At 37.9% G+C, this 20133-nt stretch overlaps 1 protein-coding gene across 11 annotated transcripts in view; it reads left to right on the top strand.

The window, feature by feature from the left end:
- Positions 1-20133, top strand: part of Ncoa2 (nuclear receptor coactivator 2) — a 255599-nt gene that overhangs the window by 203227 nt on the left and 32239 nt on the right. For 9 of the 11 annotated variants that reach the window (XM_069990904.1, XM_069990905.1, XM_069990897.1 and 6 more), the window contains 6 exons: positions 281-364; positions 3227-3415; positions 6607-6708; positions 7911-8054; positions 10577-10724; positions 12783-14052. In XM_069990904.1, the coding sequence (XP_069847005.1) occupies positions 281-364; positions 3227-3415; positions 6607-6708; positions 7911-8054; positions 10577-10724; positions 12783-14052 (1937 nt within the window). The remainder of the gene's footprint in view (positions 1-280; positions 365-3226; positions 3416-6606; positions 6709-7910; positions 8055-10576; positions 10725-12782; positions 14053-20133) is intronic. The other 2 variants (XM_069990908.1, XM_069990907.1) reach the window with 1 other exon arrangement.

Genomic DNA, 20133 nt, shown 5'->3' with positions numbered 1-20133 from the left:
TCCCCATACTGTTCACATAGATTGTTTTGGTTGGAATGGGTAAAATAGGTCAGTATTTTTGTTAGTTGGGAATTCGAGGGACTGGGTAGGATTTAGAGGCAGTTAAGTATTTAAGATTAGAAGTCATGAAAAGAAGGATGTCTTTGGATACTGATCTTGAATTGAATGATCCTTTTGATCCTATATAAAGTACATGAAAATTATTCATATGACAAGTACTCATGACAACGATTTTCAGAGGTTTTGTTTATTTGTTTTGTTTTTTTTGTTTTTAAATAAGGTAATAGGGCAGAAGGAATGGCTAAAATGGCCCTGAGTTCAAACCCCAGTACCACCAAAAACAAGAGAGAAAGAGAGAAAGAAGGTAACAAATTGTCTCACCTTGCCCTACCCAATACTAGCCACCTGGAATTTGTCCACCTGAAAAGTAGGTCATTAGAAGTGAGATTCAGCTCGTTTTGAGTCCTACTGGTGAAAACGAGTATGATGTGTGTATACAAAATTCTACAGGAACAAGTGGCATCGAGAGAGCTTCCAGCACATCAGCCCTGCAGCCCCAATGGGTTCTTTCCATCACAAACACTGCCTCCATAGCCCACTCACCATGGCTCAGATTCCCTGACTTCTTCAGCTTGCTTTGGAGATACTGCCCAGAAGTGTGTGTGATGATTAAGGGCCACCTTCTGTGGTGAGGTTCACAGCATGGGCCCACATTAGTTGCTGCCTCAGAGCACTGCGATTCCCACTTAGTCAGTGCTTCTTTTTAAATATTCTCACTTAAACTGATGATGCTAAGAACATCTTCACAGATAAAAGGAGTGCATATTTTAGTACAGAATAAGGTCAGGTCTGAATTGTCAAGTGTTTCTATTCTTTTTCTTAAAACCGTTTATATTAGCAGGTCTTATTGTCATCAAGGTACATAGGAACAATCCTTTTCAAATTCCATTATGGCTAGCTTTTCCTTGACAGGATAACCCTTTGTTCAAAGCAACTGCAACATTAATACACAATTTAGGAATACTAGAGTGGGATTCCTTTATTATATTCTTTAATAAATGAAGAAGAAAGTGAATCTCTTATTTCAAGTAATGTATATTTTCAGATCTCTTCGGTGATTTCATGACTTTCTCAAAGGACCTATACTTATTAATTCACTTCTCAAAAGAACTCATTGCCATTCTTTTTTACTTTCACCTTAGTATTAATTCAAATTAATAAGAACTCTTCTTCCTTTTTCCACTAATTGCTTTATATAATTTCCATGACGTGAATGAGCTTTTACAAGTGATGGTAATGAAACAAGAGTATCAGATGTCTAGGAAAATGTAGCAGGCTGGTTGTAGGTCCTTCTGTAATTTTAACTTGAGGTTTACTGTTTTCTGTCTAGAGCTTTTTTAATCCCTCAACAGCCTAGAAGCCAGGGACTTAGCAGTAGTTTTTTGTTTTTGTTTTTGTTTTTGGGTCCAGTCGTGAGGCCTGAACTCTGTGTCCCTCAGCTCTTCAGCTCAAGGCTAGCGCTCTACCACCTGAGCCACAGCGCCACTTCCGACTTTTTTCTTTTTGGTTATGTGGTACTAAGGAATCGAACCCAGTGCCTCATGCATGCAAGGCAAGCGCTCTACCACTGAGCCACCTTCCCAGCCCATTACCATAATAACTATTGTCTACAGTGCTCATTGACTAGCGACTTCCACGGGCATTCTTGCTCTTCTTTTGGTTGCTGATTTTTATCTTCTTTTTTTGTTTTTGTACTGGACCTAATTTTTTTTTTTTAATAAAGTACAGGGAATGGCAAAAGAAAACCAAAGTAAAAGTTAGGATTGATACTAAATGCAGGTATTCTACAAGTTGAACATGCTTTTGTATATCTAATTTCTTATCTGATCCGTAAACATGGTAATACCCTCCCCCCAAATTAATCATTGTTTTCCATAATGCCCTGCTTTAGTTAAATATCTCTTTCCTTTTTTTTCTGTTTTTTGTTTGTTTGTTTGTGCCAGTCCTGGGCTTAACTTCAGGGTCTGGCTGCTATCTTTGAACTTTTTTGCTCAAGGTTAGCACTCTACCACTGGAGCCACCGCTCTACTTCTGGCTTCTTTTCCCCTTTTTTTGTCGTTAATTTGAGATACAAGTCTCATAGACTTTCCTCCTCAGGCTGGCTTTGAACTAGGATCCTCAGATCTCAGCCTCCTGAGTAGCAAGGATTATAGCACCTGGCTCAATATCTCTTTCTTAAGTTAATTTTTAAATTGATATATACATTTTTATACTAAAATAGAAGGTGTATGGAGTTTTGCATCTGTAAAGAAGTAAATCACGTTAACATTGCATCTTTAGGGACATTTCAGTATTGTTAAAGAACTAACTATGCCTGGAGCCATTAAGAGAGATTGCATGGGAGTACTTCAGAAGCAGCTAACTTACAGCCTATACAGGAAAGTTTCTATAGAAAGATCTGTAAGACAAGGCAGTATGAGGGCTAGAGGCATATTGTAAAAGGTTAAGCATCTGCCTAACAAGTGAGAGGCCTTGTGTTTAAACCTTAGTACCACCACCACCACCACCGCCCCCACCAAAGAAAAAGAAAAAAGAGGAGAGGAAGCAGTAGGTACCTGAGTAGTTAGTAAAGTGTTTATTATAGAAGCTCTTGGAATACAAGCTCCTTAGAGGGAGTTAGGATCACCCTGATATTTTAGGTGTGGTAGCAGCAGGAGCAATGATGTGCATTGGGATGCAGGACGTTTAAGCTGGGGAAGGTGCAAGATCAGTTGCGATGGTTGGAATGGAGCTAAATAGTAAGGCCCCATCACTAATGAAAGGACCTCTACTCCTGACTATAGAAGTCCAAGTGCTCAAAAAACTTGGATGTATTTAACAGTTGATATCATTCACTAGGTATAGGGTAGTAGGTAGCACATAAAACTAAGCTTCTGAGAAATCACAGGAAAACTCAAAAATAGAAACTGTGACATTTAATAATAAGAAATCAAGACATTGTCTTGAAGAAAAATGGGGTAGAAAGGAATATAAGTGTTTTGAAAATTCCAAGGAGGTTCCCAAGTTGTTAAAATGTTTACTTGAGAATTTCTTCCCTTCTAGATTATCAAAGTATTTAGAAAAGAATCAAGCACTTATAAAAGTAAAGTGATCCTATTTTTTGGTAGTTTAGCGGCTGAATCTGTTGTGGTTTCCTTGTAATGATGCATAACTCTTGCTTTGGTAGTGAACGGGGGATCTTGGTCTGGAGAACCTCCCAGGCGGAACAGCCATACCTTCAACTGTCGGATGCTGGTAAAACCTTTACCTGATTCAGAAGAGGAAGGTCATGATAACCAGGAAGCACACCAGAAATATGAAACTATGCAGTGCTTTGCGGTCTCTCAACCAAAGTCCATCAAAGAAGAAGGGGAAGGTAAGACAGACCTAGAGGAGTTAATGTGTCTATGAATTTATTCCTCACCCTTAATAATCTATACCAAGAAAACGTAGAAGCAGTTTCTGGCTCCTTTTCAGTTGTGACTCTCTTTTTTGACAAATTCAAATGAGATTTTGTTTGTCTGTTTTTGTTGTTTGTGGTGCCAGTTCTGGGCTTGAACTCAGGGCCTCTCACTTGGCTATTTTCACTCAAGGCTGACTGTCTACTGCATGAGCTACACCTTCACTTCCTGCTTTTTGCTGAGTAGTTGGAGATAAGAGTCCCATGGACTTTTGCCCAGGTTGGCTTTGAACTGCAATCCTCAGATCTCAGCCGCCTGAGCCCTGAGGCATGAGCCTGGCAGTAATTTCAGTTTTTAAGTTCCTAGAACAGTACTGCCCAGTAAAATGTTCTACAATGATGAAAGTGACTTATTTTCAGTGTTCAGCACGGTGGCCATGATTCACATTTCTTTTGAACGCTTATAATGCATATAACCAGGGGGTTGCATTTTTTTAATTAAATTTACATTTAAATAGCCACCTGCTACTAGTGACTGTGTCCAGTGCAGCTCTAATAGTGGTTAAATATTCAGGGGCTACAAAGTTCCTTCAAACATCTAATGCAAATAAGACACAAAGGTACAATTTTTGTTGTTGTTGTTGGTCATGGGGCTTGAATTCTGGGTCTGGGCGCTGTCCCTCAGCTCTTCAGCTCAAGGCTGGCGCTTTACCACTTGAGCCACAGTGCTACTTCCAGTTTTCTGGTAGTTTATTAGAGATAAGAGTTTTACGGCCTTCACTGCCCAGGCTGGCTTTAAACTGCGACCCTCAGATCTCAGCCTCCTGAGTAGCTAGGATTACAGGCATGAGCCACCGGCACCCAGCACAAATAATATTTTTTAAATGTACTTCAAAGGAATTCATGGAATCCCTCTCCATGGACAGAGTCTACAGTACAGTTTAGTAGAAGATATGAAAATATGGAAAGGAGAGGCTTCAGATTATGTAAACTCATAGGCTGCTTACCATAAAGAGATACTGATTAGTGTATACCCCTCTTATCCCCAGTCAAGGTGTTTCACACAGCTAGATGCTACTCTCTGTAGCACAAGACAGTATTGGAGAACACATTCCACATTTGTAGAGAAAGCTATGTAATCAGACAGGCCAGCTTGTAATTCACCATTGACAAGCTCTGTGACTAGGGCCAAGTTCTTTAACCTCTTTGAACAGCAGTTTATTAGCAAGTGAAATCAATAATACCAGTATCAGACTGTAATAAGGTTTAGGGCTGGGGTTATAGCTCAGTGATAAAACCCTTGCTTAACACATGTAAAACACGAAATAATTTTTTTTAATTTTTAAAAAGTTTATAAAAAAATGACTAAACCATAATTGTCACTGAATACTAGTTATTTAGTACTTCTTATTTAAAATGCACTTTAAAATTTCTTTTGTGGGCTGGGAATGTGGCTTAGTGGTAGAGTGCTTGCCTTGCATGCATGAAGCCCTGGTTTGATTCCTCAGTACCACATAAACAGAAAAAGCTGGAAGTGACACTGGCTCAAGTGGTAGAGTGCTAGTCTTGAGCAAAAGAAGCTCAGAGACAGTACCCAGGCCCCAGGCCTGGCCAAAAAAAAAAAAAAAAATCTTTTGCAATTCTGCAATTTGCACTCAGGATCTTGTGCTCACTTGGCTACCTCATTGGGTTGGCTCTCTACTACTTGAGCCATGTCTCCAGCCTAGTTTTCTACATTTTTTCATGGCAGAGACAGTAGTAGGATCCCAGTAATGAGGAGATGGAGGCAGTAGGAGCATGAGTTTGCCTGTGTTATAGTAAGACACTGCCTCAAAACAAAAAAGGGTCAGGTGCTGCTAATTCACCTGTGATAGTATTCTAAAATAGTATAGCAAAGGTACAGCTGTGCTAATTGATTATTTTGTGCTTCAGATTGAAACATTTTTTGTATATTTAAAATCAGATATGTAACAGCAGTGTTTCTTTTTGTTTTGTTTTGTTTGTGCTACCGGAGATCATATCTAGCACTCTTGACCACTGAACTTTATATCCCAGTATAAAGTAGAGTTTCTAAACCATGGTGTGCTCAGATTTGAGGTCTAGCTTCACTAAAATATGATAGGATATTGGGCAAGTTTCTTAAACTTTGCACTTCTACTTATTCCTCTGTTAAGTGGAAATAATGTGACTACCTGCCTCAGAATTGGTAAGAGGACTAACAGAGTTGATAATCTATAAAATGGCTAGGAAGAGGTTTATCTCATAGTATGCATTCAAAGCTTTGGTTTTTATTTTGTTGAAGATGATTACTCTGTGTGTGTGTGCATGTGTACATATGTGTGCATGTATGGGTACTTTCATAATAATCAAACCCAGGGCCTGAGTCATGATGAACATGGTCTTGACTACTGAACTACACTTATAACTCCAATGATGAATTTTAATCTTGAAATATTAGCTATTATTGGATGTATCTCAAGAACTTCCCAAGTTTAAGGGCAACAATCATAAATCAGTGACATAAGAAGATATAAAGAAGCTGGGTGCTGGTGACTCACACTTGTAATCCTAGCTACTCAGGAAGCTGAGATCTGAGGATCATGGTTCAAAGCCTGCTGGGGTATGGAAGTCCAATAAACCACTCAGAAAACCAGAAGTGAATCTGTGGCTCAAGTGGTAGAGTGCTCTCCTTGAGCTGAAGAGCTGAGGGACAGTGCCTAGACCCAGAGTTCAAGCCCCACTTCCGATAAAAAAAAAATATATATATATATATATATATATATATATATATATATATATATATATATATACATACATACATATGGAGATTATTCTTTATATCAGCTTTTTGGCCAACCTTTTTTAATTTGAAAAGGACTTGTAGTCCTAGCTACTTATGAGACTGAGATCTGAGAAATATGGTTCCAAGTCAGCCCAGGCAGGAAGGTCCATAGAACTGTTATCTCCAGTTAACCACCAAAACCCAGAAGTGGAGCTGTGGCTCAAGTGGTAGAGCTCAGTGACAGCACTAAGGCCCTGAGGGCCCTGAGGTCATATCCCAAGACTGGGCGGGGAGGGGGAGCTGTGTGTGTATGTGTATGTGTGTGTGTGTCTTATTTCGATTACCAAAAAACTAATACCATAAACATAAATATGTATGATTTAAGATTTGCAGTCCTGTTTGATTTGTGTGGCAAGAAGAGTTCCTATGAAGGAAAGACCAGTTCTTCCCTCATCTGAAAGTTTTACTACTCGCCAAGATCTCCAAGGTAAGATTTTTTTTTCCAGAGAAGACCTAAAATTTTAGGTATTTGTGAACACAAAAACCATACTTGGAATACTATCAAGAAGTGATTGCTGCTGGGGTAGAGGTATTGAGGAGCTGGAGCACCAGAGCAGGAAAGGCTGAATACCCGTAGGTACACCCTGAATATCCTTTGGGTCTGTGTATTGTACAGTCTCCATATCTGTAGGTTCCAATTCTGTGAATTCTGCTAAACATGGGTCAGAAACACTCAAGAAAAAGAAAAATATTATATCTGTACTGAACAAATAATAGACAATTTTCTTGCCATTATTCCCTAAATAATACAGGATAGTAACTTTATACAACAGTATTTGCATTGGACTCTGAAGCAATCTACTGCATGGGGAGTAGGAACTGTTTCTATTTCTCTCTAATTTAACCCTTTTACACTAAGCTAAATCCTTGCTAAAACTTTATTTTTAAAAAAAGTGATCTAGAGATGATTTAAATAAAGTATATGGGCAGAGTTGGTGAAAGTAGAGTATGTATATACAGGACTGAAATTCCATGGAATAAACCTTTCAAATAGTTATCAGACAGTTTTAACTAAATGAGTATCAGGAAGCTGAAATCAGATTCTAAGAACTGGCCTTGTGGGAGAGGAGGTGAACTAATGAAAAAAGGAACGGGACAAATACAAGAAGAGTGAAATGAGGGGCTGGGAAGGTGGCTCAGTGGTAGAGCACTTGCCTTGCATGCATGAGGCCCTGGGTTCGATTCCTCAGCACCACATAAGCAAAAAGAAAAAAGTGGCACTGTGGCTCAAGTGGTTAGAGCGCTAGCCTTGAGCTAAAGAGCTGAGGGACAGCGCCCAGGCCCAGAGTTTAAGCCCCACAACTGGACTCAAAAAAAAAAAAAAAGGAAGAGTGAAATGAGTCTAGGTGAGGGAATAGACAGGGTTGGGGAGAGCGATGGAAGAGGTGACTCAGTAACGAAGCACTGAACACTTATATGTACATGATAAAGTCTAACTCCCTGTACCATCTTTTGAAGTTTCAAAAACAAAAAAGTTAAGGGGATGTACATAAACATTTGCAAATATTTCTATTCGTTTTATGTAAGGAACCTTGGCATCCATGCATTTTGGTATCCACTGGGTCTCTGAGCCAATACCCATAAGGAATAGATAAGTCTATGGGTATAATGCCTGCTTTTATCTCATAGGCAAGATCACTTCTCTGGATACTAGCACCATGAGAGCGGCCATGAAACCAGGCTGGGAGGATTTAGTGAGAAGGTGCATTCAGAAGTTCCATGCACAGCATGAAGGAGAATCTGTATCCTATGCTAAGAGGCATCATCATGAAGGTAAGCTCCTCTGAGCAATACTTTCCTCAAAGAAAATGTTACATTTGCTTCCTATGAGGGTGTTTGGGGGGTGGGGACAGTTATTCCTGAAGCTTATCCCAAAGACAGTTGTCCTGTGTGTCATCTGGCCCCAGATGCTTCCTGAGGATACAGAGCAGGACATGATAATGTCACAAAGACAGGCAAAAGGATGAGGGAAGAGGTTGTTTTCTTTGCTCCTGAGGTTTCTAAGCAGACATATAACGAGTTAAAAGATACCATCTAACATATCTAATTCATAAAGGAAATTTTGGAAATAGGAATAAATGAAATTTACAACAATGGTTAAATCCTTGGTAGAGAGAACAGTAGGATCTTAAGTCTTCCTTCAAAGAAATGGTAAACAATGGCTTGGATGTTTCCTGAAGCCCCAGAGATATGTAATGACTCTTCTCAGGTAACAATAGGACAACTAGAACACATTCAGGACTTCAAGTCATCTTTTAGAAATACTGCATCCTTCAGTGAGAACCTGGTCTTTGTATGGCCTTATTTCTACTTTGCATCCTCACACCCTCACAGGAATGAAGGGTCCGTGAACAAAGCATCTCAGCCCTCCCTTTTTGTGCATGCCGGCCAAGGCGTGGCAAGTGTGGACTCCAACATTCAGTCAGTGTCAGCTGAGATATCACCTGAGCCCACCCTGGTGGGCATTATGACTTTTGCTCCCAACAGTCTTTCTAAAGTCACTTTTTTTCAAGTGCATTTTGGTCTTTTTTTAAAGAATGAGACAAAAGAATGTTTTTGCTTTAATAAATGCACAGTCAGGGAGGAAGACACTTTCTCTCAGTGATTGGCAGGTTGTGGTTGGTTAGTGTGTGCCTTGCAGTACAGGAAGTACTCATGACAGTGCAGTGTACTTCATAACTCAGCATGGACAGTTGTCTGCATCTTTGCAGAAAAAAAAATTGTTCATAATTGTTGAAAATGGAGTTGTAGTTTGTCATCCATTTAATGTGCATCTGTGACCTTGGCATTTTACCAGGACAGTTTGCATGTTTGCACTTTATACATTTTGGGTTACTTAATGAAAAAAGAACAGCTCATAATAAATGAACTTTCCGGTTTCCACTTAAATTTTTCTCATTTTACTTAGCATATGTCTTACAATTTCTTAGAATCCACTAATATGTACTTTCTAGTATTTTCATTTAAGTTGGAAAAAAGTAAGATTGACAGAAATCAATATTTAACCTACCATTTTACTAGCTACCACTTGGAAAAAAGAATAACAGAAATTTAAGTAATCTTCATGTATGAACATGTTCATATGGTTCCTTACACTGATGTGCCAGGCACATGCTTGGTTTAAACAGATAAGATTAACAACAAAAATCCCATATAGCATTCATACTTATGAAATCAGTAAGTAACACCAGGGACTTTTCTATGAATTGAATAGAAATCAACATGGGGGGAGCTTCTGAAATGATTTGGGTGCATGCTTGCTCAAACTAGCTTAGTAGAGATGTTGGATATAGAATAAATGGAAATGTGAAGTCTTTAGAGAGCACAGCCAAGGTCAGATAATTCTGAAATAAGCCACTGGAAATGTGAGCCTAACTCTAAAAGTTTTATCTGTGTTACCTTTTAGAAACTCTTATCTCCATTTAACCAACAGAAAACTGAAGTGGTATTGTGGCTCAGTGGTAGAGCACTAGCTTTAAGCAGAAGAGTTCAGGGACAGCACTCAGGCCCCATGACCAAAAAAAAATAAAAGTCAAGATTATTTAAAAGAAATTATAATAGCCTAATTGATTTGTGTCATTTTGATGTTTTGAAGTATCTGACCTTTACCTAAAGGTTAAACCAATTATATGTCACTGCAATTTGTACTTTTATTGTTTCAATTTTGTATAGCCTCTTTTTCTTTAGAAAGTCTTCTGATTATCTTTTTCCTGTTGTCTTAACAATGGAATTACACTTGCACACTGAGAAACAAAAGTGGGGAAAAGTAGTGTGAGATGATGGATTGAACGGTGTATTACTTCAGTATGAATATTAAGAGAACACATTTAATGTCAGGAATTTCAATTTAATAATTGTATTATATAGGAAACCAAAGACAAATTGTACTCATTAGAGATACCATGTTTTGGCATTTGCATTGTATCCTTTTCTATCCATTTTTAAACAAATCATCCAAAGCCTTATTTGGACCTAATAAACCTTTAACACTCTTTTTTTGCTTTGATACTAAAGATCTGAGAAAATATATAGTTTGAGGACTCATGCCGTTATTTTTTTTCATAAGAAGACAAATTTCTGGGTTTTTGGATATTCTGAGTGAAAATAACATATGCTTTTAAAAATTGGACTGTTTTAACATCATAATGTATTACTTACAATTTTTAACATATTGGAAGGAAAATGCCATGAAATTTAATGAAGTTAATTACTATTACATGTCTTTCTCATACGCACCAGTGTTTTTCTTTTTTTTTCCTCCTAACTGTATATTATGTTTACTTGTTTCCCTGCAGTACTGAGACAAGGATTGGCATTCAGTCAGATCTATCGTTTTTCCTTGTCTGATGGCACTCTTGTTGCTGCACAAACGAAGAGCAAACTCATCCGTTCTCAGACTACTAATGAGCCTCAGCTTGTAATATCTTTACATATGCTTCACAGGTAATTCTAATTCTAAGAACTCATTTTCCCTTCCTAAGTTGAGAGAAAGTGTTTCAAAAGCAACAAATTTTGCTGGAGTTTTACAGTTTATGAGACATTTCTATTTGTCTATCCTGATACTACAAAATATAAAATTAAATTGTTATTGACTGGTGGTCAAAACCAGCTCATCTTGTTGGCAAATTAAATAGAGCTATCATTTGATGACCTTAATGCTAGTAAATTTCAAGGCCTGGCTAGAAGAACAAAAGGCTAGTATTAACTTTACTCTGACATAACCTCCCTTTGCATTGAAGAAGGCAGATTCACAAAGGCAGGAATATCGAAGTCAATGCTGTGATTTCCCATGTGTTTAAATCTTAGACTTTTCAAATATATTCTTGAAATAGTTTAATTTTTTGTTCTTGTTTAACTTTTTGATATTAGATTTTAAATTGAATGCTTATAAACATTTCTATAATAAAGAAAGAAAATTGAAACATTATTTTAAAATAAATGTCATAACTTGTATTTTTGTTGTTGTTGTTGTCAGTTATGGGGTTTGTACTCAGGTCCTAGAGGCTGTCCTTGAGCCTCTTTGTGCACAAGGCTAGCACTCTACTACTTGAGACACAAGGGACTTTTCTACCCAGACTGCTTCCAAACCGTGATCCTCAGATCTCAACCTCCTGCATAGTTAGGATTACAGGCTGAGCCACCAGCACTGGGCTCATAACTTGTATTTTTAAGAACATTCTTTAGGGGCTGGGAAGGTGGCTCAGTGGTAGAGTGCTTGCCTTGTATGCATGAGGCTCTGGGTTTGACTCCTTAGCACCACATAAGCAAAAAGAAAAAAAAGCTGTGGCTCAAGTGGTAGAGCGCTAGCCTTGAGCTGAAGAGCTGAGGGACAGCACCCAAGCCCAGGGTTCAGGCCCCAGGGTCATACCACCCACCCCCCAAAAAAAACATTCTTTAACGGTTAAATGTCAAAGTAATATATTTAACTATTTTATGCTATATTAATCTTTATGAGGTACTACCAGACAATAAATCAAGTTGCTTTCATTAGAATCCTAGTTTTTTACATTTCTCATTTACTTTCTAATGTAGAAATTTTAAAAAATCAGGCAGCCCTATTTACAAACTGTAAATAAATCTAACCTCAAACTAAAACAATTTGAAAGTGATTACAGATTTAGTTGTGGCAGGTTTCATCTACCTAACTGCAGGCTGATGTTTGACAATTTGTGAAACCTGTTTTGTTTGGATGTGTGAACATGTTTTGTAACTCACAAGTGACTGCCAAGCCTGAAAATGAAAGCTCATGGGGCTTGGGAAATAAATCATCTCACTCAAAAACCTGCTTTTAGTCATCAGTTAAGGGGTGGATTGGAGTGTCCCAGGAGCAGTGGGGGATTAGATGACAAACTACCTTCTCTCTAAAGTCCTCCCTTGTGGGGCTAAGGCTCCTGCTTGTGACTTGGGGGGGGGGGGGGGGGAGGCGGGGGGCGGCAGGGAATGAGTGGAAATCTGCTAGACAAAATGATCTAACTCCAAACAGTAGTAATTGCTGGGTCTAGAACCAGCAGTTTGTTGTTCATTTTGAGCCAAATAGTATATCTCAAATCCAACAGATGTGTTGTTGTTAGATTATGGGTTTTTTTTTGTTAGATTATGTAATTTCTGGCAAAAAATTGAAAGCAGCTATATTTGTTTGCAGTATTTTTTGAGACATTATCATTTGTTACTTGTGAGGAAGCTATATACTGTATAATTGAAACCCCTGTGATGTCCTATCTACTAACCGAAATTTCAATATGCTAGAAGTCAAGCACACTCCATCTGTGAAACCACAGACATCTTAATGAGTTCCCTGAAAAAAAAATCCCTCTTGTTCCAAAACTGTACCTGTTCAATCTTGTCCATAATTGGCGATCGTTTCATTTAAGTATTGTCTATCTTTAAAAGTAGCCTGATCTTATAAAAAAAAAAAAGAGGCCATCTCATTTTTCAAATTAATAACAACTTGCTAAGTATTCTTGCATTTATCTTATATTTGTTTCTTTCCTCATTATACAGAGAGCAGAATGTATGTGTAATGAATCCGGATCTGACTGCACCAGCGATGGGGAAGCCATTGAATCCAATTAGCTCTAGCAGTCCTGCCCATCAGGCCATGTGCAGTGGGAACCCAGGTCAGGACATGACCCTCAGTAGCAATATAAATTTTCCCATTAATGGCCCAAAGGAACAAATGGGCATGCCCATGGGCAGGTTTGGTGGTTCTGGGGGAATGAACCATGTGTCCGGCATGCAAGCAACCACTCCTCAGGGTAGTAACTATGCACTCAAAATGAACAGTCCCTCACAAAGCAGCCCTGGCATGAATCCAGGGCAGCACACCTCCATGCTTTCACCAAGGCATCGCATGAGCCCCGGCGTGGCTGGCAGTCCTCGCATCCCACCCAGTCAGTTTTCCCCTGCAGGAAGCTTGCATTCCCCTGTGGGAGTTTGCAGCAGCACAGGAAATAGCCATAGTTATACCAACAGTTCCCTCAATGCACTGCAGGCCCTCAGTGAGGGGCATGGGGTCTCATTAGGGTCATCGCTGGCTTCACCGGACCTAAAAATGGGCAATTTGCAAAACTCCCCAGTTAATATGAATCCTCCCCCACTCAGCAAGATGGGAAGCTTGGACTCCAAAGACTGTTTTGGACTTTATGGGGAGCCATCAGAAGGTACAACTGGACAAGCGGAGAACAGCTGCCACCCTGGAGAGCAAAAGGAAACAAGTGATTCCAGCATGCCCCAGGCTGTCAGTGCGGACAGAGCTGAGGGACAGAACCGGCTACATGACAGCAAAGGGCAGACCAAACTCTTGCAATTGCTGACTACCAAGTCTGACCAGATGGAGCCTTCACCCCTGCCCAGCTCTTTGTCGGACACAAACAAGGACTCCACAGGTAGCTTATCTGGGCCTGGCTCTACACATGGGACCTCGCTCAAGGAGAAGCATAAAATTTTGCACAGACTCTTGCAGGACAGCAGTTCCCCTGTGGACTTGGCCAAGCTAACAGCAGAAGCCACAGGCAAAGAGCTGAGCCAGGAGACCAGCAGCACAGCTCCTGGTTCGGAAGTGACTATTAAACAAGAGCCAGTGAGCCCCAAGAAGAAAGAGAATGCACTACTTCGCTATTTGCTAGATAAAGATGATACTAAAGATATCGGTTTACCAGAAATAACCCCAAAACTTGAGCGACTGGACAGTAAGACAGACCCTGCCAGTAATACAAAACTAATAGCTATGAAAACTGAGAAGGAAGAGATGAGCTTTGAGCCCAGTGACCAGGTAAGCTTTGTAATGTCTTCTCAGGTATACTAATGTTTATCCATCAAGGATTTTCTCCACAGATACAATTTGAGGCCTTGGGTGATCCAGTAAAAATGAGCCTTTTCCTTTTAGTTCTCACCTTGAAACAGTTAATTTGCATTGAAGCTGTGAAATTAAAGGAACATTTCAAACCCTCCCCCTAGTTAAAAAAAAATGACACCTTTCTAGTCAGGCATAGACTCTGTTATTAACCATTTAGTTCTGCCATTGTAGTATAAAACAGGCATAAACACTGAGCAAAAAAGCATGGCTATGCTTTAATAAAATTTTGCTTATGGAGTACACAGTTTTCATGGGCACAAAATACTCCATAACTAAAAAAGAGATATGTGCTTGCTGGGAAGGTGGCTCAGTGGTAGAGCGCTTGCCTTGCATGCCTGGGCCCTGGGTTCAATTCCTCAGCACCACATAAGAAAAAAGAAAAAAGCCGGAAGTGGCTCTGTGGCTCAAGTGGTAGAACACTAGCCTTGAGCTGAAGAGCCGAAAGACAGCGCCCAGGCCCAGAGTTCAGGCCCCACGACTGGACCCAAAAAGAAAAAAGTGTTCTTAGCTAATTAGTCATAAAAAAAAAAAATAGGTGGGCAGGATGAGCAACAGGCTAGCAATAGTTTACTGATCAGAGTTTAACTAGTTTTCAACTAATAAAGATCTTTGTACCTTATTCAATCAACACGAGAATTTCCTCGATCATTGTTATAATACATAAAAAGAAATGGGTAGAGAGAAAAGAGAGGTAAAAGGTGACTCAGTGATAGTAATACACAAGTTCAAAACTAAAATAAATAGCTTATACTGTCCCTTAGGCTTGTCTGAATAATTAATACCCCGAAAAAATCCAGGGTATCCAAGTAATCCCAGGTGAAGTTCAAAATCATTCTTTTTTTTATAATTGAAAAAATAATTCACCTATATTTATGATATATAATACAGTGTTTTAAAATATGCATACATCATGGAATGGCTAAATCAAGCTTATAAACATATGTATTGCCTACCAATTTTTGTAGTGCAAATGCTTACATTCTGCTCTAAGTGATTTTCAAGTGTAAATACATTTGTTATTAGCTATTGCTTCCATGTTTTACAATAGATATTTGAAGCTTTTAACTGAAATGTTATATCTTTTCAAACACCTCAAACCCTTTCTCTTGAAATCATTCTTTTTTGAGAGGGGAGTATTGGTTTGTTGGGGATTTGGGGGAAATGCCAGTACTGGGACTTGAATTCAAGGCCTGGGTGGGCACTGTCCGTTAACTTTTTGCTCAAAGTTGGTGCACTATCACTTGAGCCACAGCTCTACTTCCAGATGTTTGATGGTTAATCAGAAATAATAGTCTTATGGACTTTCCTCCCTAGATTGCCTTTGAAAGATTTCAGTGTCCTGAGTATCTAGGATTACAAGTGTGAGTCACAAGTACCCATCTCAAAATTATTCTTGATAGCATTCTAATATAATAATAGCATCACAGGGGGAAATGTCAGTTTTTCTTACTTAAAAAAAATAGTGAAGGGCTGGGAAGGTGGCTCAGTGGTAGAGTGCTTGCCTTGCATGCATGAGGCCCTGGCTTTGATTCCTCAGCACCACATAAGCAGAAAAAGCCAGAAGTGCTGTGGCTCAAGTGGTAGAGTTCTAGCCTTGAGCTGAAGAGCTGAGGGACAGCGCCCAGACCCAGAGTTCGGGCCCCATGACCGACCAAAAAATAAAAATAAAAAAATAGGTAAGTTCCAGTAGCCATAATGGTTTGGCATCAAGCCTTTCCTGGGGAGTTGTAGACCAAGTGAGAATTAATGATCCCAAACTTCACCCTGGACTGTCAACTCTCCTTTAATCCGGAAACATGTCCTGCATGGTGCACCTTTTCTTTACTCATGATGGATTAAGAAGAAGCTGCAAAGGCCTTCCTACTTAAACAATGGCTCATAAGTTTGTCCTGAAATTTGTTTTGCAACTGGGTATATTATCTGTCACCATCTTCAGGGAAAGAAAAGATGGAACAGTGCTCCATAATCTTGGTCAGAGGCTGGCTAGATGTCTGCTGGGGACCAAGAACCAATGAGACCAAAAGGCTGCCCTTCTGGCCAGTTCTAGACCCTTCCCACGCGAAGTTTCTTTTATTTCTTTTATTTGATGTTTTGACAACTGATACCATCCTTAAGGACAGATAAAATTGTTAAAAACCCACATACCATTCAAAAGGGAAATGGTCAAGTTTGTGAAGAACATTGGTAATTTCCTTCCTTAAACTAAATTAATGCAAGGTTCTTGTAACAGCTATTTGGTAATGTAAAATCTTGAGTTTGGGATACCAGGGCTTCAGGAGAAAGTTACTAGCAATGTCTTGACATCTGTCAATATTTTCACCTTTTGAGATTTACTAGATTAGACTATACAATGGCAGGTCAAAGTGACAGACACAGAGAGTGTCATTCAAGTGTCTTGACACATGCTAGAGAATAAGATTGTGACTCAGGAGGTCCACTTTAACTTGGTATGTAACATGGGCCCGTCCCTTCCTCCATAAACAGAATTTGATTCTGCTTTGGCCTGAGACCCTAGATACTTAAAGGCTCAGAGAAAGGTGACATTTCTATATATGATTGTACTAACTACAGTCAAGAAAAGAAGTTTTGTGATGTTACTGGCAGTTTCTAATTGTTATTTAGGAGAAACAGTTTCTAATTAAAATTGTCTCATCTAGGAAACCTAAATCTGAAGATGTAATCAGCATAGGTCTGTTATTTTGGGTGGATCAATAAGCAGGGTTCAATGAGTATCAAATGGAGACTATTTCAAGAGGGGAATGAAGTGAAAGAAGGGAGGTCATGAGGAGAGGGTAATGGAGAGGATGGTTACATTTAAAATACTTTATATACATGTATGAAAATAGAATTGTAAAACCTGTTAAAATGGGTTAAAAAGCAGGAAGGAGCACAAGAAAGAGCATGGAGGAGGTGAATTTGATGAAAGTAAGTTAATAGTTCTATGGAAATGTCACAGTGAAACTTTTATATAATTAATACACTAGCTTAAAAGGCACAGGCACAAGTATATACATGCACACACTATAAGTGTATTTTTGTAATGAAATTGGATTCTAGTCTCTTCTTCCTTTCACACCCTTTTAAAACTACATAAAAAATGCAGAGCAACTGTAACATCAAAAAACATTGCAATGTGAAGTTACTGCAGGAAGTATGCATTACCTATATTTAGATCATAGTTAGAAAGAGAAAAGCAAACAATCATCTTAACACCTTGCTCTCCTTCCCCACTCTTCAATATAAAGGAATTGTATGTTTTATCCCTGCTGCATGAGATATTGAAGAATCTTCTTTCATTCCAAAGGTATACAATAAATTATGAAGTAAAACAGCCTGAGTTGCAATTACTGTCCTATTATTTTAACTTAGAAAAAAAAAGGCATTCATTGTTCAACATATCACTAACTTACTAAAGATAGGAAGTCCTTGATGGTGCCTGTACTATTATATCAAAAATAGCATTTTTTAAAAACTGGGCAGAGTATTTAGACAAGATGTTTCTATGACATTTCCTAACCAACAGGAAACAGTGACAGAAAAATTTCCAGTATGTTTACTGACTTAAGTCCTATGCTTATTTATTTATATAATGGTGCATGGTTGACTCCTCACCAGACGAAACTCATATTCTTTCAGATGCTACTGAAACACTAAGAGTGAGGCATTAGAAATTGTCTCTTGGCATTTTGATTCCTTTAGAAAGGCAGACCACATTTTAATTTCCTGAAAATTTCCCTCCAAATGTGGTAGATTTGTGTTTTTCTTTCTTAGTTTAGAAAGTTAGATGTACTAAAATTATACCTTTTACTTAATATATTTTGAAAAGATACTTTGTAACTTGTTATAATACTTACATTATTAAAAATGCATGTTTTCTTTATCCCCTTTCCCCTGGAGAACAAGTTGACTTACACATAAAAAATCATGAAAGTAGAAAAATGAAAATGAAATCAAGTCTATTTTTCATTTTGTAGAACTTTTATAAAAATCTGACTCATTTTCTGCCTGAAATAGTTTAAGCTAAGTACTCAAATTGATGTGGCTAATTTGAGCATTCAAATAGATGCCTAAGCAAAACTTTGAAGTATCTTGGCAAAGCATTTTAAAGGAAGGCATTAATCTTTCTGTCTTGCAAAGAAATTGTGCCTAACAAAGTGGGTAGGGACTAAAAGAACTTGTGATGAGAATTAAAACTTAACGAAAGTATAGAAGAAATTTTATCGGAAACTACAAGTAATCAAATTCATCTCTTCCAGAACTTACAGGAATACAGAAAATAGTGCTATAGTCATTAAATTTTATTGTTAACCAATCTAAAAAATATAGATAGTCTGAACTTCTATCTCTAAAGAACATTTAAAATTACAGATGGGTTTGGTGTGACAGGCCTATAAACATAAAACATTATTATGGGATTATAGTTTGGTTTTGCATGCATAGAGACTTAGGCTTAATCTCCATACCATAAGAGCAAATAGATGAAATTCTAAAATTGATTGAAGAAAATAGTAAACTTTTAAATACTTTATTTAAAATAAACTTATTTAAATCATTCATACTTTAACACATGTATGAGTTAAACATTATGCATATGTTTATCTGTACATATTTCAAACGACATTTGTGTCAAACACCACTTATGATTAACATATTACATATGTACATTGTTTTAGACACAGAAGTAAATTACACAGGAATTTCTGTGAATCTCATCATCAGAATTATTTGACACTGTGATATCATTGTTGTGCTGAGATGGTTTACAGTATTATTTACTTGATGGGAATGGGAAAACAATAAAAAGAAAAGATGATAGTCTAAACCCAGACTGTATGTAGTTTACAACATAAAACTATTTTTAGGTATTTCAGGGTAGGGAGCAAATATAAACGCACTCACTAAAAAATGATATAGTTTACTTGTATTCTTTTTTATTGGGCTTACTTTGGGTATTTCTTACAAAAGGCAATCTGCAAAACTTTTTTTCAAGAGGCAGTTTATTACTTATTATTGTCTGCTTTCCTCCTTCTGCACTCACTAAACTTTAAAAGCCATTTTTAAAAATTCTCCACACAAAGCAACATTGTAGAGAACATTGGCTTCAAAGAGCAGAGAAATACTTCACAGCTTATCAGAACCTATTTCTGGTCTCTTAATTTTTTATGAAAAAATGTAAGCATTTTACACTTTAATTTGTGGAACATTTTTCTGAAAAATCAATGAAAATTGCAGGTATTTCTGTAAGAAACTTTTATATAGTGGATCATAGCAGGAAAATAAAAACTTTTAAACTATGTGTTAATATAATTAAGGAAATTAATCTTGTTGATTGAGTGCCCATAACTGTATTGCAAAGACTATCCTTGGAGTACAAGTGTTTATATGGAGTGTTGACTTAGACATGTATTCCTTAAAACTTAGTGAGGATAGCTTTATAATAAGTTCCCTATCCATGTGCATTTAGGTATACAAGGAAAAAAAAGGTGGTCATAAATGGTTGTTGAAGTATTGTTACTTTTGCTCACTAGCCAGCTCAATAAGTTACATATGCCCTAGCAATGTGACAGTGACATGAGTGATATAAATTTGATGGTCTTTAGTTTTCCGTGTCTCTAAAAATGTGAACACATAAATATAGGTTTTTAAGTGTAGTATACCTGAGCTACTAGAACTGTGCTCAAAAAAGCCATAATACCTGGAAGAGTCTCAAGTGCAAGGCCTTCCTAAGGTGTTGTAAGGATTGTTTTATCTGTACTTTAGGTTGTTAACTTTGGAATTTAATCCTTTTCTAGATATAATTATTCCATAGAGATATCTTATTCTTCTGATGGTGATGGATGACAAGAAAATGGCCTTATAAATTTCTCTAACAGTACATTAGGAATTCCTTGGAAAATGGTTTTCTGCCAAGTTTTCCACCAAGCTAAGTTATCTCTGAAAAGAAATAAACTGTTGTTTCAGTCAGAACTTTCTAACTTGAACTGTTTCTAATCAGAA

Source organism: Dipodomys merriami, unplaced genomic scaffold, assembly GCF_024711535.1.
Source record: "Dipodomys merriami isolate MVZ:Mamm:240054 unplaced genomic scaffold, mDipMer1.0.p SCAF_4, whole genome shotgun sequence".
Lineage (NCBI taxonomy): Eukaryota > Metazoa > Chordata > Mammalia > Rodentia > Heteromyidae > Dipodomys > Dipodomys merriami.
This window is presented reverse-complemented; position numbering and strand designations above follow the sequence as displayed.